This window comes from Paramormyrops kingsleyae, chromosome 17, assembly GCF_048594095.1.
Source record: "Paramormyrops kingsleyae isolate MSU_618 chromosome 17, PKINGS_0.4, whole genome shotgun sequence".
NCBI lineage: Eukaryota > Metazoa > Chordata > Actinopteri > Osteoglossiformes > Mormyridae > Paramormyrops > Paramormyrops kingsleyae.
In genome coordinates, this window is record NC_132813.1 from 10,584,983 (window position 1) to 10,605,403 (window position 20,421).

Below are 20,421 nucleotides of genomic sequence, written 5' to 3' on the forward strand. Positions count from 1 at the left end.
GCACATATGAGCACATGCTGAACAACAAGCAAGACAATAGCGCTTTGAGACAATGTTATGTTGTGAAAATGCACCATATTAATTGAATTGAACTGAATTGAATTGAACTGACAATACTGGGGCCCAGCAGTATCTGCGCCACGAATGGGTACCGTGGGGGCCTTGTCCCTCCAAAAGGCCACCAGTGCCCCACCCCCCACCCACAAATAATGACCAAAAATGCTAAAAAAGAATACCCTGCTAGCCTAGTCCTCCCCCACCAGAGGCTTGGCTACAGAGCAACTGTGCACCCAATGGTTCATCACCCCCACCCCCACCCTCCCTGCCGTGAAAATCTTGGGCCTGACCGTCTGACAGGGGCATGGTTAGCCCTATTTTTGGGGGGCTTTTTTACCCCCCTCCCCCCCCAGTAAAGACTCTCCCCCCTATCCATTTATCTCTAACTACACCCTGCTGTCAGATATGTTCTGGTACCGACACTGGGGGCCGGTTTTCCATTCATCTCCCATTTCTGATTTTCAAGCTCAGTTGCTGCAACCTCCCCCATCTTCTCAGTAAACCTTCCGGCCCAAACTCTCACTCTCCTCCTTCTCTATCTCCTGCTTTCCTCCCTGTCCTGTCCTCTGCCCCCAGGCTACTAACCTCCTTGCGACTTTCGTCCAGATCCTTGCTGTTATCCATAGCGACAGTGGTGCTGTTGGAATTGGGAAGGCCGGCTCCCACTACACTGTTCCCATCCTGGCAGTTCTCGGTGGGTAATATGCCTGCCCGGGCAGGGAACTTGCCATCCATCATCATCTCATCACCTTTGGGTGTCATCTCGCCCTCCGTCTCCACCACAATGCCCCGGCGCTTATCGGCCCGGTAGCGCTTGTGCATGTACTTGTAGAAGAGCAGTCGTCGGTCAGCAATCCAGGCCAGGATGACACATACTGGGAAGAAGAGCAGCGTGACCAGTGCCTCCCACACCTGAGAACATAGAGGTCATTGTTTTGTTCCCACACCCCTTAGTGCAGCACTACAGCACAGCAGCTTCGCAACCGGGGCTGTATGTAACATTCAGGTAGATGGATCAGGTGTCCAGCAACAGACAGATACAGACAGTCACAAACAGAGAGGTCTAAGTGCTTCTCCACCGCAGAAGAAAGGCACACTGACTATATAGAGTAGGGATGCCCAATTCCCATCCTGGAGGACCAGAATTCACAGATTTCCCTGCTCAAACTCATCTAACTCAGCTAATTAGCAAGATCTGTAGGTGTATCTCAGCAGGGAAATCTGCAAAGGTCTGCAAACTAGCCCTCCAGGACAGGAATTGGGGAACCCTGACATATAGTCATAAGCCTACAATGAATTCAGACACTTTGTATAAACAAATACAGTGAGAATATATTGCTCTCAGTAGCAAAGAAATAGATTTAATGTAAAAACAAGGCACTTATGAAGACAATGATAAAACTGAGAGCATGGTTTAGTTATTTAGCTTATTAGTTCTCATGTCTTTAGCACACTTAGCTAAGCAGGTAATTGAAATGAGTATAAAATTAAATTTCAAATACAAAATATGTTGTCATTATCATGCAGATCAAATCACCCATGCTTCATGAGTACAATAACCAGGATGAGATAAGACATTAGACACAAACATTCTCAGAACATGTTCTTCGTAGGATATGAAATTTCTCCAGGACCAATGGAACACATAGATTCCCTGGCTGACAATTAACGTACGTTATAGCCATTAGGAGAAATTACCTGCACCTGTGCATAGAAATATGCACACATCATACATTTAAGTTATTTGTTTCTTAGTTAGATATATATAGACTAACCTCCACGATGCCTGGCGACATGACGGCCAAGATAAGGTACAGCCATATGTAAGCGAAGATGCTCCAAAAGGCAGTGATGAAAAAAACCCTCAAGTGCTTGATCTTGCGGGATTCCCCGGCGGGGATGACCCACACACACAAGCCGATGATGACAAACATGTTGAAGGCGGCACTTCCCACGATGGTCCCTGGGCCCAGCTCACCCGCCTCAAATTTGTGCCCGCACACCTACCACCAGACATGTGGGAAGCACTGAATGGCCATTACCAGAAACATAAAATATCATTCTGCATTTATCAGTCCCAGTGGTGAATCATATATTAATTAACTCATGCACCCATTTTCAGTAAACACTTGCTGAAAAGCAGTTGGGGTGACAAGTAATCCAGACTCCAGGCTAACTCTGCATAGAGTATTAATCCATTAAAAGACACTCATACATTCACCTAATATGGGCGATAAAGTGCTATTAAATCCCCAGTATGGCATATCATTGGACCTTTAAAACCCTTATAAAAAACTAGAAGAGAACAAATAAGCACGAATGGGTTTGGATTTACACCCACGGACCTGGAGGAGAGATAAGAAAGATTAAGTTCTGTTGAACCTCAATTATTTCATTTATCTTTCTCAACATTTCTTCCTTGAAAAAACACTGGAAATCTTATATAGTCTGAGAATTATGCCCATATGTCATGTGAAAGGAAGGGCCTGTTCAATATCAGGCAGATGCAGCAGAACTGAGCTGAAGGGTCCATCTGCTGATAGAAGGGGTGTGGATATTGCCATATTGGTCCCACGTAATGAGGACACTGCGGCTGTTGTGTTGTCCCCAGTTTCCCCCCCAGGCACCACCCATTGCTTTTAACTTGTCCCCTGTCCTGCCCCCCCCCATCCTTTAACTTGTCCTCTTTCCTGACCCCCTTCCCCCACCCCCCCCACCCCCGCTTCTAACATGCCCTCCCCCCATAACACTTAGAATAGCCTAAATCTGTAGTACTGAAATTGGGCCAGACTCCTCTCACAGCACATACCTCAATGACAGAGAGCAGAATCTCAGGGGCTGAGGAGCCCAAAGCCATCAGCGTCAGGTTGGACACTGTCTCATTCCAGATGCGCACGGTGGCCACAGACGTCTCCCCGTTGGGCATAGTGATTGTGACCTCCTTCTCCTGAAGCGAGGGCCATGAATGTCAGGAAGCACATGCACAGCTTTGAAATTTCATGCGTAACTGTTGGGTAATGCGTTACACTAACTGCACATTTATAATGCCTTTATAATGCATTCATAAAACATTTAGTGCACCTTCATAATGCATTCATAGAACATCCATAAGTTAAGCATTTAAGTATACTTTAACATCCTAACATACCTTAACAGCTTTGTTATACATTAATAACAAACGTTATACGCCAATAAAAAAAAACTAATTGTGTAATCATATAATGTTTAAAGTATACTTATATGCTACTTATGATTGCTCCATTGTAATTACAGCTCATTGCTGAGAGCTCACCAGTCACTTCTCACTTCTCAATGAGTAAGATAATAATAAATACAATAATTAGCAATTCAAGCACTTCATATAAACAAACAGAGGGAGAATGTATCGTGCTCAGCAGCAAACAAATAGATCTAATGTAAAAACAAGGCACTTATAAAAACAATTATAAAACTGAGAGCATGGTTTAGTTATTTAGCTTATTCGTTCTCATGTCTTTAGCACACTTAGCTAAGCAGGTAATTGAAATAATAGTATAAAATTCAATTTTAAATACGAAATTTGTTGTCATTATCATGCAGATCATATCGTCCATGCTTCATGAGTACAATAAGCAGGATGAGATAAGACATTAGATACAAACACTCTCAGAACATGTTCTTCCTAGGACGTGAAATTCAGCCTGATGAAGTGATACACTGTCCTTATTTTCACTCCGTCTTAATATATGTCTAGATACTGGCCTGTGATGGTGGGCAGATAACAGGAGCCAAGAAACAAGGGAGTTTTGGGAACATCTGCGCCAGCAAAAGGACGGGCAGTCTACGGTACCTGAGACGTGATGACCTCGATGGAGGCCATGAAGCGGTCAGCGATGATGGATACACCCAGGAACATGTACATGAGGGAGACGAAGTAGACGATGGCTCGAGCCACCTGATCCCCCAAGCCGGGCTGAAGTGGTAGCCACACAGGCAACAGAATGCCCGGACTACAGACGGTCAAGTCGCTACAGGGGCGTTTGGCTTCGTCGCTGTCGTTGCCATAGAGCTCCGTGGTGACGGACGGCGAAACGGGCTCCACCTCTATTGGCTGAGACTCGGGGGAGCACGGCTGAGGCAGCAGAAAGAGAAGGAGCAGGACGCCCGGGAGAAACAGTCTGAGGTGGGACCCCATGGTTCTCCTTGGAACGGCAAACATGGTGCAGGAGCAGGGAAAAGAGAGGAGTAGAACTGGGAGGCGTGGTACCGGTCACCTGTGAGGAAGAGGGAAGAGCCATAACTCTCCCATATTTTGCATATATTACAGGCTGACATTTGTGTATATATTTATATGTGTATGTTCTGCTTGTGCACCTTGTACCAGTACGATTGGGTATTTCATTGCAGGCCAGCATAATGCATTAGTCACAAATTGTTCTGTTCTGTCACTTATTTAAGTGGTTTCATCAACAAAATAAAAACATTTTTTTTGTCACTGTAGGCACAGTAAAAAAAAAACATTATTCAACAATACTTACAATCAACAATGATAATATAATGTGAAAATCCATAATACACCCTTTGGATTGATTAAGTGTGTCAGCATGAACAGCAATACATAAACTAAATACATATTTTTGTCTTGTGTAAGTGCCTTTCCATTCTGAAAATTATGCACTGCCAAGTCAACCTTGCAAAACGGAATAGCCTTCCAAGCTTGTGCCATACGTCAACCTGTCATCTGATTACCCTACTGGTTTGTTTGCTAATTTAATGTCCCATGATGCATTGCACATTGGGCCCTTTTTCCCATTCTGCTCTACTGGGCTGCACCTCCAAGGCTTGTAATGACTTGAATAACAAACAGTTGAGAGGACAGGACGTGGGGGTGGAAGCTGTGCTAGATATGGTTGCCTTTTACTCAGTGTGTTAGTGTAAGATTAACTGTATTTGACAAAGCATGTGCTTTGCCAGAACGTGTAGAGAGCGGCTTGTTTTGCTAGAGCTCTGAAATATCTGAAAATATTGTCAAGAAAAAGACTTAGGAGTTTAGAAAAAGATTTGGCAAGCCCAAGTAAAAAGATCTGGGATATCGTTAGGAAGAGCGATATTTGGAAAAACACAGGCAGAGAGAGATAGTACAAGAGCAGGAAAGACCGGGAAAGATGGATATAAAAAAGAGAAAAGAGAAGGGGGATGCCCTGCATGGGGATTCACTCATAAATATTCCTTGCATGGCCGGACGTTACCATGGTGACTTCATGAAGGGTTTCAAAGGACAATCTATCACACTGGAAGAAGGAAAGAGAGTGAAAAGGAAAAAGAAAAGTGAGAGAACTGCACAGTAACTACCCAAATATGAAATGGACCCATAAACTTAAAATGTCGGACAGAGGCTAACATGACACCTTTTTGGCCAATCACACGCTGTTTAGATTCCAACAATCCTGACATACGTACAGGGGATGAATACCTAACGACACTCATCAATAATTCTCTCCCATCTCTCATACAGTACAACTCCCCTGCCCCATACAAAATATATGCTGGACATGGATATAAAGTATTTTATAGGTTTGATTTGTCATAAAATGGTCTCAGTAAAAAAGGCAAAAAAAACATGACATCTGCTGGACTTCAGTAACACTTTTAGGATGATGAACTGTTAGTCATGTGTTTCTGTAGCCTTACAGATTTGTGACAGAAAGCATATTTCACAGCAGTACAAGGCGGTCCTTATTCCTTAGCTGTTTCTCAGTATCACAGTTATGAACCAGATCTTCTAGGTAGGATGAACATATGTTCAAAATGTAAACAAAATTCTAGGCTTATTTGAGAAATTTTACAATGTATAAACGAGGAGCTATAGATTTTAATAAAATGACTTTCACTTAGTTACAAAATTGAAGGTAGGCGTGCAGGTGTGTGTGAATCCTGTGAGTGTGATTCCTGTGAGTGTGATTCCTGTGTGAGTGACTGGTGTGTGAGTGACTGGTGTGTGTGTGTGAATCCTGTGTGAGTGACTGGTGTGTGAGTGACTGGTGTGTGTATGAATCCTGTGTGAGTGACTGGTGTGTGAGTGACTGGTGTGTGTGTGAATCCTGTGTGAGTGACTGGTGTGTGAGTGACTGGTGTGTGCGTGAATCCTGTGTGAGTGACTGGTGTGTGAGTGAATCCTGTGTGAGTGACTGGTGTGTGAGTGAATCCTGTGTGAGTGACTGGTGTGTGTGTGAATCCTGTGTGTGTGAATCCTGTGCGAGTGACTGGTGTGTGAGTGACTGGTGTGTGTGTGAATCCTGTGTGTGTGAATCCTGTGTGACTGACTGGTGTGTGAGTGACTGGTGTGTGTGTGAATCCTGTGTGTGTGAATCCTGTGCGAGTGACTGGTGTGTGTGTGAATCCTGTGTGACTGACTGGTGTGTGAGTGACTGGTGTGTGTGTGAATCCTGTGCGAGTGACTGGTGTGTGAGTGACTGGTGTGTGTGTGAATCCTGTGTGTGTGAATCCTGTGCGAGTGACTGGTGTGTGAGTGACTGGTGTGTGTGTGAATCCTGTGTGTGTGAATCCTGTGCGAGTGACTGGTGTGTGAGTGACTGGTGTGTGTGTGAATCCTGTGTGACTGACTGGTGTGTGAGTGACTGGTGTGTGTGTGAATCCTGTGTGTGTGAATCCTGTGCGAGTGACTGGTGTGTGAGTGACTGGTGTGTGTGTGAATCCTGTGTGTGTGAATCCTGTGTGAGTGACTGGTGTGTGTGTGTGCCCTGTGATGGGTTGGTGCCCCATCCTGGGTTGTTCCCTGCCTTGTGCCCTGTGATGGGTTGGCGCCCCATCCTGGGTTGTTCCCTGCCTTGTGCCCTGTGATGGGTTGGCGCCCCATCCTGGGTTGTTCCCTGCCTTGTGCCCTGTGATGGGTTGGCGCCCCATCCTGGGTTGTTCCCTGCCTTGTGCCCTGTGATGGGTTGGCGCCCCATCCTGGGTTGTTCCCTGCCTTGTGCCCGCAGCCTCTAGGATAGGCTCCGGACCCCCTGTGGCTCTGAATAGGACAAGCGGTTACAGGAAATGGATGGATGGATGGATGGATGGATGGACGGACTTCCAACTACTAATTGTGCCAATACTATTATTTTGTTTTAATGCAGAAACATTTTCCCCCCAAAAAAAACAATTGTCTTATTTTTATTTAATAATTTTAGAGACCCATTCCTTCAAGTCAAGAATCAGTTTCTTAACCCAGTATAAGAAACTAGTGGGTTTTATCATAACTTACACATGTTCTTAGCATGCAAAGAGACCACGCAATCCTGATAAGCCAAGCACTTTGTCAGAATTAAATATTACAGAGGAGGCAGAGAGTCACATAACACTTACACTGCACTGCTTAAGTTCCAGACCCAAAACACTTGCTCCACTTGATCATAAGAAATGCAAGGCTTGCCTTCTCTGCATGGGTAACATTTCTATCTAGCTGTGCCTTTCTGCGTATCTATATCTGTGTCCATGTTAGATGCCCCCTTTCACATAAAACCTCACATTTCAAGCTTGGGAAAAAATAATCTTTGACAATCTGGAACAGCTTCTTTTCAGAATGTCCTTCTGGGATGTCACTTGACAAACTGCCAAGCCATCCTGGACCAGAATTCCATTCCAGTACTGTGCGCCCCCACAAAATCTGTGTCCCTCCATAGCTTCTACCTGAACGCTTAAATCTGCACTGGACACTTCTTCTCTAGGAATTCAATTGTGCAAATTAATTAAATCTTATTAAGCGGTTCATAATCACGTTCCCCATAATATTGTGAAACCTCATTTCATATGGGACTTCAGTATATTATCCTAATCTTATAATTAAATGTGATTAAGTCTTTATCAGGGATTCTTAGAGGAAACTTGAACTTAATTCTTATTATATAAAAATAAAAAAGGGGCAGATGGTCACAGTCATTGTATAGTTTTCCCATAAGCAGTTCAGCTATTTCTGATATAGTTAAATACTTCAGTTTAGAACGATCTATTAATTTGTTATAGCTCTATTTTATAATAACTGTGGGAAATAATAATTGCAGATTCAACATTTTTGTGGTTCAGGCATTCAGGAATGTTATTTGTATCGTAAATATATTAATATTTACTATAAATGTTAAACTGTTATTTTGATATTGATGAAGGACTGTGCTGTTTTACCTGCAATCACGGAACAATGTAGATAATAAAAAGATGTACGACAGGAGGCAACACCAACATTATTTTAGTCTTCTTGGATACGGGCTTGTGTCAGATGCTGGTGTTAATATGATAAAATACAGCAGGAGGTGTCAGCACCATTGCCCACTACTGAAGACAGGAAATCAGGAAGATAACACTTAGATTTGGCTACCCAGAGGCTGTGGAGCAATCAAGGTGTTTACAACCATCTCCAAACGGTCTTCACAATAAGGAAGAGGAGGCATCGGCTGCCATCTTTGCACCATGTTCGGTGGGGAGACGACCTGGGATGGGAGTGAGGTGTCATACAGGGGCGGCGTATATGCCGACAGCTCTCTGTGGGCTGCCGCCTCGCATGCCAGGGAAAAAGTGCCGAATCTGCGGCAACGGGCACGTCTCCTCCTGTTAGCGCCATGCTGTCCGGGTGGCATCCCAGCAACCCCCACGCCCACCTCCCTGGCAGGCAGCCATGATGAGCAACATAGAGAGAGCAGGAAGTCCCCAGCATCTCCCCACCCCCCCCCGCCCCCCCAGGATAAAATACACTGGCAGGAATCAATACATCACCCTAGAGACACTTTTGGCCAGCCTAGAAAATGCATAAATTTCCTTTAGACGACACTTAGCCTTGGCTCAGAATAAAATGTGGCTATAACGGTATTGATAGGCTTTCGATCCAATGGCTGCTTATGAAAACTGCAGCCTTTTAACAGATAAGCAAAAACGAAAATTAATAAATGAATGCATGAATGAATGGGGGGGGGGGGGGAAGAAAACTGCCAGCAGGATTAAGTTTACGCTAAAACCGTACAGGATTATGACGGCAAATATAACGAATGTCTGTGAGGGCTTGCAAGAATAGCTCAGCATTCCCCTCCTGCTTTATAAGGCGATACGCAGCCGGCGTCCAGTCCACAGGGAGCTGACGCACATGCAGAATTTCTCACGGCCCGTGAATGTCTGGGGGGAATCGCTCCTGCATGGATGCAGCTGGTAAAAGCGCTAGATTCACCCAGACAGAAAGGAGCCGAGGAGATGAAGGTGAACTGCACGACTCTGGGACCGTCTGGGTGTAGGTACATTCATCTAATGCTTGGCCACCAGGGGAGTGATAGCAGGAGATAATGGTGATGACAGAAGCATGGGGAGGGCGGTGCCCCCCCCCCCCCCATGCAAACCAGGGTTCCAGGAAGGAGGTTTTTCTGTAAACCTGAGCTTAGCTACTGTATCAGTTACAGTGGGGAAAACATAGACCACACATTAGAACCTAATGTACATGGTCATTATTGCTGTCTGGAATCAATTAGTTTAATTTTAAGATGTTTATGTGTAATACAAGGAAAAATGTCTCCTCTGCATCCAAGTCTGTAGCTTATCATTTCACTTAATCAGCTTTGCGTGAAGACAATGATGTCAGCATCTATGATGTGATGAGACACAACGAGGGGAACTATGCGCTTCACGGATGAAACAAGCCCCCCACCCCGAATACAGAAAGGACACTACCAACCAGGGGTGTCACTTCAGAGAATATAAATAAATGGCTGTATTCTGAGAAATAGTTCGACTGCATGTAGCACTCAAAGGCATGAGCTAAACATGAAGCATAAATCCCGACAAATAGGTCCATAAATTATAAATGAGAAGTACAAAGCACTCTGTTATAGGTAACAGGTGATTGTAATAGGTACTCAGCGAAGCATAGCTAGTGTACTTGTGTCTATAATTAAATAAATACAGACTTTAACGCATTCGCAAGCCCCAAAATCACAATCGATGACATCCCCCTTGGCTACTTATCCTAATGAGCTCGTGAGCTCGCTTGATCTTACTGCTCCGTCCTCCTGCGACCAAACTTCTCTGTCCTTTATTGTCTCAACTGCTCCCATCTACCTTATTATACTTCCTAAACCCAGACCAAAGTTGGTATCGCAGAACAGGATGCACAGCAGATGTAAAAGTTGAATGGTGAAGAAGTTCTAACTCATCCATTCAAGGCTGCGCCATTTTCTTTGGTTCTATCACTGCCGCAAGCCCTAGTTTTGAGTAAGCGGTCAAATGGACTTGATGTCAAATCATCTGCTAAAACCATTTCACGGCCATCACTAATGGTCCTAGGAGGAGCTGGCTTGTCTCTAACTGCTATTCAGTTTAGCGTGCCCAATCGGGCTTAGTGCAGAATGGCATGGTGGTAGACCAATACCCAGGCTACCTCACGGACTAAGCCAATTCATGGCAGGGGTGAGCGGAGGTCGCGCGTTGTTCACATTCCCAGCCTGGCACGGGTGGGACATCTTCTGCACGCCAGAACAATATAGCACCGTCGCTGTGACGTCACACGAGCGTGTGACTGCTGCTCGGGACTGCATCAATGGTCATCAAATGCGTACTGGAAAAACGACACAGCATGCTGGGCTGTTAGTCAGGTGCCTGAATCACTACATCCTCAGGTGCAGAATTAGACTCTCCTCCCTCCTTCCATCTAGCACTGCATCTTACGTCAATCAATCAATCTTTATTTATATAGCACTCTTTTAAGAACAGGGTTTAGACATTTCAAAGAAAGGAATAAAAAAAAAAACAGCATAACAATAACCACAATTTCTTTTTCAAAAAGAATCGGTAAAAGAATCGGTTTCAATAAACAAACAAGCAAATAATAATAGCAGCAATAACATGTGACTTTAAACACCCACTTTGGGCCTCCCTCTCTGCTCCTCATGCAAGGGGACACGAACCCCTGCCACACTGGGACCCCAATCCAGTGTCCTCTGAGGGACTCAAACCCCAGAATATTTGGTGGAGCGAACATACAATAATATAATAGAAATTACCATTGTTTTACAATCAGCTGATACTCTGGCTGTACACATTCACACGATTTTCTGTCCTGCAGTTAAACCAGGTGTGATTAAATCATTTTTTTATTCAAGTATTATGGAACTGTGACTGTGATTCACAGCACCAGGTAGCTATTAATATCATACTTGAAACCAATTTAAAAATCATATTAAAAAGTGCACAACTCAATGGTGAAAACGGTTTTATAAAAGCTCACAGCGTTTTCCATCAGCATAGCCTCACCAGTCAGAGTCAGAGGGGCATAGGTATGCTGGCAGATTAAGGAGGTCCAGGATTTCATAGGGGCCCTTAAATATGTAAAATGATACAAAAAATTGGGTAGGTGGGGTCCAGAATTTCTAGGCAATTTTCTAGGCAAAGGTACAAATTTGTAAAAAAAAAATTCTGACACTCTACATGAACTGGTCTAAATCAAAGTATCATTAAAATGTAAACCACTTGAAGAGCCAACAAGCAGAACAGCACGGATATTGTGATATCTGCAGTTTAGTCAGGCTTCAGTAGTACAGGGTGCTGTACTGGGCTCTCCCTGCATTGTCTCACCCAGCTGGTGTGTTGTTCCATGTCTCTTAGCTCCAGGCACGGCCACCCAGCTGTCTGGCTTAGTGAGAAGCCAAAACCACAGATAACTTTCGCCACCCAGACGTACTCACACATTACGGTACATGGTGCAGCTGTACAACTGGCACATGGGAAGCACTGCAAGTTTCACAGAAAAAAAAATGTCAAAAAACCTACAAGTTGAGGAACACTGGAAAAATATCCTATATCAGCTGTTAGGGCTTTTGCGATGGAGTCATTTTATTTACCAAGAAACAATCTCATCCGGAGGTAAAATTGAGTTTGTAATGAATAGATTTTATCGCAGTATGGGGAAATGCCACAAAGAACAACTGGGACAAAACTGTTCTCTCACAGCAAACTACTGGGTCAGACAGTAAGACCAACTTACTAACATCCCAACCATCCAGCTTCTTACTGGTTGTCCTGGTCAGGGTCACAGCAGTCCCAGAGGTGCAGGGGTACACCCTTCGATGGATAATGCTGAGGATACTGTTTATTATTGACTCATTATAGCCAGAGATGCACGTGACTGGCATGTGAGTATACGCATTCGCTGTATAAAGCTTAAAACGCACAACCATTTCTTGTCGTAACAGCACAAATGCAACATAAAATAAGTACGCATATGCGCTGTTACAATAAGAAATTGCCACGCATATCGTCTCATATGTAAAATGCGTACCTTTGCTGATAATGAGATGTTTACTTTTAAATTACTTCCCTGAATGAAACACATTGTTCATCGCTCTTGTTTTCATCGGCGTACTGTAGCGTTGTGTAACACGAGCTGTTGGCTGATAAACACTTGCAACAGCTTCGGCCAGAGCTCAGTGATGGACTGTCCTCTGTGTGGCTGACTCATAAATGGCTCATTTCCAGTATAGGTCTGGTCTGGGGGCACCATGGTAACCGAAGGGTAATCTGAGGGTCAGGAGATTAATTGGTACCAGTAGGGCCAGCAAAGTGTTTTTGTCATGCAGCGTTGCGTTTCGAGAAAAATCAGTTAATCTGTAAGGTAGTTGCCCATATCATGGCAAGGAGGTCAACTAAACCAGAACCCCTCTCCAACTAGGGTCACCGCTTAATCCATGCTGGGAAGGACCCCTTGGGCTGGGACAGGATTTGTAAATTACCATTTAAATCAAAAGGACCTGGATTTCACTTAAGCACTTAAGTTCCTGCTGTGTGCTGATTGGTCAGTCTCCTATAATCATGTATGTATCACTAAGGTTAATGTCAAACAGCTGGTCTTCTTTACATGGATTAGGTGGTTACCCGAGATCCAACTGATATCAAGATCACGAAAGTTGTTTAGATACAAAATTATTTTGACAGTCATTTGCTTCCCTTAATTTTGCATGAACATTTACGTTTACAAAACATTATTAGATAAAATGGACTCACGTTCTAGTTATTAATAAAGAATGGAATTTATACCTTAACCAAGAATGAGCAAGTTATATGATGCAGTTATAATGCAAATTACATAAAGGTCAGCTACTCAGGATATTCTACCATAAACAAAACAAAGGAATACATCTCTGTGTTGTATTTCATAAATGTGTGTCGATATTAACGTTATATTATCAGGCCACTGATACATTTGAAGTAAAGTGAAAATGCAGTACGCAAACACAATGTAATCTAGATATTCAATATTAATAAGTGTAGATTAAGTAAATATTGATTTACATGATTAAATTCTATAGGTTGATACCTACCAGGTACTTTAATTCCAATGCTTTTGCAAATCATGGTTAAATTAGAAAAATTGCAGAACAATAGAAATTGCTCTTAATAATGGCTTTGTCATTTCAACTATGAGTTTTTTTTTTTAATGCAACAAGCTCACGTTGATGACCGTCTGACTTCCCGTACCATTAGTCTTTATGATTAACCACAATGATTTCCTGTTGACAGCCTAATTAAGTTTGCACTCCCCCTTAAAGGCTGAACTGTACAGCCCCAGTCATCAGAGGGTTATTTTGCCAATAGCTGTTCTCAACCCAGGGCTCAAACAGCACACTCTTTTTGCCCGTTGTCGGACAGTCTGCAAAACTGAGACTGTGGAACTGTCTGGTATGACTTTATGATGACAGAACCAGTTCTGCAAGCAAACTAAAAACCTGCCTGCATTTTATTTTTTTGCATGAGTCTTTCACATATAGCATAAGCAGCAATACTATGGAATTGGGAATAGGTCCAAGCCACAGAGTATTTTTAGCAAACATAGCAAGCAGTGGATAATACTGTGACTCAGATGGTGCCGCTGTCCCCCTCTGCCTCTAGGGCGGCAGGCTTACCCTGTAATCTAAAATAACAAGCTGTTCAGGTGAATCAGTCAGTGCAAATTGCCAGTAAGTGTACATCTGTGTCAATGAATGTGTGTCTGTATAAGTAGCCTTTGACGGACCAGCCTCCCCTTCAAGGTCCACCGTACATCGGTAAGCTTCATTAGATGGTTTTCCTTCCACCGCGACCATAAGTGGTTATTAAAAGTGATGGATGGACACAAAGAGACTGGCAATTACCGTATTTAGTGATTTTTTTTATTTTAAAACTACATTTAACGAGCAGTGCAACCCTGTACCACACAGGCAGTCACAGGAAATGGATGAATGGACGAATGTATTTTATGAAACTTTATATACAGTAACAACCAAAATTATTTACTAAACTTTTTTCTTTTAATAAGAAGTTATTGCAATATTACAAGTAGGGAAAAAAAAATCAACATACATTTAAGTATAACAGGCTAAGCTGCTGACTGGGATTCACTATATTGAATAATGCATGTATTACAAATATTGAATCTGTTTTTAATTTTACATTCATGGTGAATCTGGAGCCTGTCCAAAGGTGTGCAGAAATGCCGGCAGGGGACATTATTGATACCATTCCAGTCCATAACTGGGCATACATAGGATCAAATACTAAATGCAGTTTAGACACCAGCATTGCACCGAAACCTATTTACTGTATAACAATGAAATCTGATAATTAGTAAAACTGCAACTGGGTTTCAGATGTGATACCAGGCAATCAACGGACATGTTGTCGAGGTTTTCGCCGAAGCAAGCTTACCTGAAATAAATGAGGAAAATAAAACATATTCTCCAAAAGACAAGCAAACCACTAGACTTTCAATTTGGGGAAGCCGGGATCACTATACAAAGCCGGGATATAGAAAACACAGATGGCCACCGCTATTTTTTTTCCCTTTAAGCTAATGATAAGCTGTATGTCATCAAACAAAAATTCTGAGTTATATTTTTTTCAGCCTCTTCAATTAGTGAAACAGTTGTCGGCGCAGACACCCCCAACTCGGGGCTAAAGGTCCTTGAATCTTTGCCATGTTGCATGCTGAGTGATGGCATGCCAGCTCATTAATAACATCCCACGGCTACCTATCCAAGCATTGATGAATAGATGTTGCTGGAAAGTCATTAGAGAGCGTATGCTGGATGTCTATTTATACCGTGGGAGCAAACTGACCGCCCATATTACCACTGGAAAACTGTGACGACAGTCAATTACGTTTTCTAATAGGAGACTTTTCTCCTTTATATCTCATCCCACTTTCCTTGCTTCAATTCCATTTCCCCTGTCATTGATTTAAAACATAATGGAATGCTTTATAAATATAGTTTGTCCAAGGACCTGAAATAAGAGGCATGAGTATGAAACTATTTTGGATCCAGACACTCAGCTAAGTGGTGGAGACCTTGCAGTGAAGATAAAATAAAGATATGTGTTTATAATGAGTGAGAGAGGCATTGGGAGAGGTGTTGAAGAAAAGGTGATGCTTGGGAGAGAGGAAGAGAGAGGAACTTGTGAGATCCTTTATGGAATCTTGAAAATGCATCCATTCCAGAATCCTAGAGACTATGGTAGGTCATAAAAGACCACAGGACATATATCATAAGAACTGGCCAAATACCAATTTGCAGTTAATTCAGCCTTTGATTGCAGTATTACAAACTGGTTCCTTCACATAAACTGCGCATATTCTAGGTCCTGACAGTACATAAAAATTCAGACTCAGCTATTCTATGGCCTTCTAGGCCTTCCATGGCCCGTTGGGTTTTTAAATAGTAAACGGGTCCATGCATTTGAACCATCTGGTAGTAAACATGTGCTTATCAGGAACCTGGTGAAATAGAAGGAGTGTATAGCTTTTTTTGTCACGATGCTCTGATTCTATGAGTCATGGAGGGTTTTGCGTTTGACACGCTGCCATTTTTGGTTTAAATTGTGTCAGAACCATTCAAAATACAAAAAGAAACTAATTCCGAATAACATACAATGCAGATTTCTAGATGCTTGAAATTAAAGTACCTCTGTTAAGCTACACTTACTGTACATATACTTCCACATCATTCTTCCAAACAAAATACTTAAAGACTTAAATAGCTGAGCTTTTACCACTAAATACCCACCTTTTTAAACATAATAATTCATGAAATGTCCTGTTTTCCCATTATTTTAGACAAGTTTTATCATGGAACTATATATTATAATATTTGGACAGATGCATTTTAATGTCATGGTAACCCACAACCTTGAAGCACACAATTGCAAAAGCAATCAAAACTGATAAATATACTGAAGTCAATATCCAAGCAAATTTTGAAAGCAGGGAAGCTGAATATGTGTAAGGCAATAATACGGCTTAATGCAAACCAACAGCCTTTAAATCAAAATGCAAATTCTCATTATTGTACAAAGGAATTTAATGGCTGCTAGCATACTAGTATAAAGCCTAATATTTTGTACCCTGGCTATTCATCCTGAAAGAGAAACAAATAACATACAAATGCAAAGGAATTAGTAAATTTGATTGTTCATTAAGGGTGCTGAATTGTTTAATTCAGCTTCACTCATATTATTGCCTCAGACACAGCTGGTTAATTATGTATCATTGTTTAACTGTTAAATCGTTAATGTACTTTGGTGACAAATACCTACGCCTCTGTGTAAAGCTGAACTGCTGTGAGACAGCCTTCATGCACTGGGTTTTTGGTTGAACTCTATACAAATTCCTGCATTCCTCATTTTGCACTTCATGAGAGACATCAGCAGACATTTACAGACCACTGTCTCTCACCCAGGTCTTTGGGGACCCCCAGAAGGTAGACATTTTTGCTCCCTCCCAGCTTTCTGCCAGACAGTCTGTGGGCCGTCTGGAGGTCCTTGAGGACTGTGTTGAGAAACACTAGTATAGACACAGTTGGGAGAAAGTTTTGGGGTCATAACTTACAGTCAGCCAGCATCCCTAAAGCAGTTGAGGTTAAGGGACTTCCTCAAGGGCCCAACAGTGATGGAATTACTCTGTGCACCACAGGATTTAAACCCGTGAATATTACAAGCCTCTTGAAGCCCTACTCAGCTTACCCTACTCGGGTACTTAGGTCTGGGCAACGGGGCCTCTCAGTCCTCCCACGTACCCGACTAAAGGCACACAGGGATTGTGCCTTTCAAGGCTTTGGAATGGACTCCCGCCAGCGTTGCGTTCAACTGAGTCAGTTGTGTAAGGAAAAGTAGTAAAGATGTCCCAGTGTTCTTGGTTGATCATTTGGATACAGACAGTGTTAGCAATTTATGATCATGGGGCAAGTCAGGGATAGAATGGGGGTTCCAGTCGGCACCACTAGGGTGGTAAGGAAGTAATTGAATTAAATCATCAGAAAGTCTCCGTCCTGCCCTGCCTATACCTGCCCCATCCCTGCCCCAGGCTCCTCACACTCCAGGGGGTCACTCTTTATATGTAAATGCACTCACAACACCTACACACAGCACCTTGTTGGGGAGGGTCTTTTGGGGTATAAAGGGTTGTGAAGAACTGCCCTTACTTTGTATTTGAGCTGCCTTTCAGTACCCGGTGTATGTCTACACTGTATTACATTATATTATTTTTACTGTTCAATAAACCGCCCTTTTGCCGAAACTGCTGAGATTCTGCAAGTGGATCCCTTACAATTGACTCACTTAAAAAGCAACTAAAGACTTTTTTGTTTAAGCAGCTGTTTGAGTTGAGTGGTCTTTTGCTTGTATTCCGTTTTTTAGTGCTTTTTAAAAACTTTTCCTTGTTTTTGATTTATCTTGATGGTACTTTTAGGTGTTTTAGTGCTGTACAGTGCTCTGTGACCTTTTGTCATTCAAAGGCACTTTATAAATAAATTTTGCTTACTTATTTACTTACTTACTTACGAACCCTAACTCACTAAGAAATCTTCCACAGAAAAGTAAACAATCAGGTGTCTCAAGAAATACCAATAAAGGGATAAATCTGAATACTGGTACTTTGTAGCAGTATTGTTGATCTTACATCATAGAGCAAAACAAAACACTGGGGAAAGAATAAATAGTTAAATTGAAAAGGGATTTGTTGCAGAAAACCAGCATGCTTATAAAGCCCCACAAGCTTAATCCCATGTAAGCCATTTCCCCAAATCTAAGATGCAAACAGAAAGATGCTGCCAACTCAAAACAATCCAGGCACCAAGCCGTTTGTCCATCCCGTTGTAGGGGAATTAAGTCAATTTAGGGGACAGACAAAAGATTTCAAACTTGAAATCAAGGATGTAGGCTGACAATGACTGTATGACTTCAATGCAACCATTTATTTGTGTGATGGGGTAAACCAGTGCATTAGATTTCACTGGGATCAGGTCCTAAGTCATTCTGATGCGAAACATGGTCGTCAAAGGACAGGGTTTGCAGGACACCAATTCTGAAAAAGATACCAATTTTAGGATGATTGTACTCATTTCACAGTAGCTTACAGAATACTTCAGTGCTTTCTGAACGGCAATATTTTATGAAATTCTAACTAGCCCTGGACACGTTTCAATGAGCAACCTGGATAAAGGGCTGTGTGTATTTATATATTTAAAAAAAAAACCTACAAATAAAAGCAATTTACATAGTTATGAGGTACATCTAAAGGCCAAATGTATGTTAATTAGTGGAATTGGATAATTAAGTCACACCCGTTATTGACCCAGCTGTATAATTAAGCACTAACCCATGGAACCTTCAACAACAAACACTGGTGGCAGGATGGATGGTCATGCAACCGAAGTTAATGACTTTCAACTTGAACCTATCACAGGATGCCATCTTTCAAATCAGAACATTTGGAAACATTTGGGAATCATTTGGGAGTCAGTTCAGCTGTGAAATAGTAGGTTATGCAAACTTACAGAAAGGGACTGGATCCCACAACACCAGTACCCAACCGGAAGGGCAGCAGATCCTACAAGTAACAATCTAACATTTAATGGAAACTCTTATCAGAAGAGTATGGGCTATTATAAAAGCTACAGGTGAACAAACGTCATGTGATTGCCCATGGCAAGCTGGTGTCCACATACGTTTGGCCATGCAGGCTAATTCCATAAATGCGACTGAAAACATGCACCAAATTAAAGCGCCATAATGCATCAATAAACAAAATAAGCGATGGCAAAGGTTTTATCATGCATTTGACCAGATGCATGCACACAGCCCTACTGTCCTGCTCCTATTGGCTGTAATGCTGTAATGAGATGCAATGTACTTAGTCTGACATGTGTTACAGCCTCCCAGATCAACACTGCGGTGTCTGCATGAGTAATTCGACCCCACAGATATAGAATTACTAGACTGGTTCTATGTTCTACCCACTGTGCATTACGCTATCCTGCCCAGTACTCCTTTCACATGGATACATTTTCACTGTTGCCTTACAGTGGGTAAGCAACGTCATTTTATTACGCACATATACTGCATATTTCATTTGAAATTATTGATGATATACAAAAGTATAAACTGGAATCAACACAGCTGTGATTACACACAATGAATGAAGTATTTGCGTTTAGTTACACTCTTCCTTCTCTCCTCTTTTTCTGATCTGTTCTCCGCGAAAGGAAGCACATAAACAGGAAGCTGACTGCATGGTGGAAAACGCTGGCAGATAGTGGCCCGGGGCGCCGAAGTTGCTCCCTTCGGCACGACGGAGGGATTTGCGGGCTCGGGAGACTGGGACAGGCCCATAATGAGAAATAGATTTCCTTTTGAAAGACGAGAGCGACAAATGGACGCCTTATGGCCCCTGCCCTTAGATCAGGACATGGGCTGGAGTGGGCAGGGGGGGCTCCAGTGCCAGGGATTAATAACATCAGTAACAGCATCATTAATAACAGGAAAAGGTGACAGTGTGAAAAAATATCAGGTCCGCTATGCACTAGCACTAACCCTTAGGGGTTATTTGTGTTAGTTAGTGCTGTATATTTGTCTATTGTAGTCAGCTCATGTAATATTTGTGCCTGACATGAATGCAAGTGTGTATGTGTGTCTGTTAAACATGCATGCACTGTATGCACTGTATACATTGTCAAAAACAATGCTAGTGAGAAGAAGCAGCGCTTCACTGATAAGTGTCTACATATAGCTATAGAAAGGTCCGCTTGCTTGTCTGTTTACCTCTGAATACAGTGAGGGGTGTGGATACTCAATGCCCTTTAACCCCAGATACATGAAGTGCTTGTGCAGATGAGACGCTCAGTCCCGTTCCTCCAGGCCTTCTCATAACACGTAACACACACTGAAGACCTGCATCATTAATGTGCTCCCTGACACGCCGGCCCATTGTGGGGTTGTGATTGAAATAGCCACCGTGAAAGTAGTGGCGTTGCGTTTCACTTTCCAGGGCCTGCTATGGTTACCTAGGACCCAGAGCTGACTATGGTCCGAGCCCCAGATTGCCCTCCA

The 20,421-nt window shown here is 42.7% G+C and overlaps 1 protein-coding gene across 3 annotated transcripts in view; it reads right to left on the minus strand.

Moving 5' to 3' along the window:
- Window positions 1–20,421, minus strand: part of slc8a2b (solute carrier family 8 member 2b) — a 66,368-nt gene that overhangs the window by 21,919 nt on the left and 24,028 nt on the right. For all 3 annotated transcript variants that reach the window (XM_023812227.2, XM_023812224.2, XM_023812225.2), the window contains exons 2-5: window positions 3,887–4,310; window positions 2,867–3,004; window positions 1,833–2,060; window positions 643–969 (exon numbers count right to left, since the gene is read on the minus strand). In XM_023812227.2, the coding sequence (XP_023667995.1) occupies window positions 643–969; window positions 1,833–2,060; window positions 2,867–3,004; window positions 3,887–4,255 (1,062 nt within the window). In that variant the 5' untranslated portion in view covers window positions 4,256–4,310. The remainder of the gene's footprint in view (window positions 1–642; window positions 970–1,832; window positions 2,061–2,866; window positions 3,005–3,886; window positions 4,311–20,421) is intronic.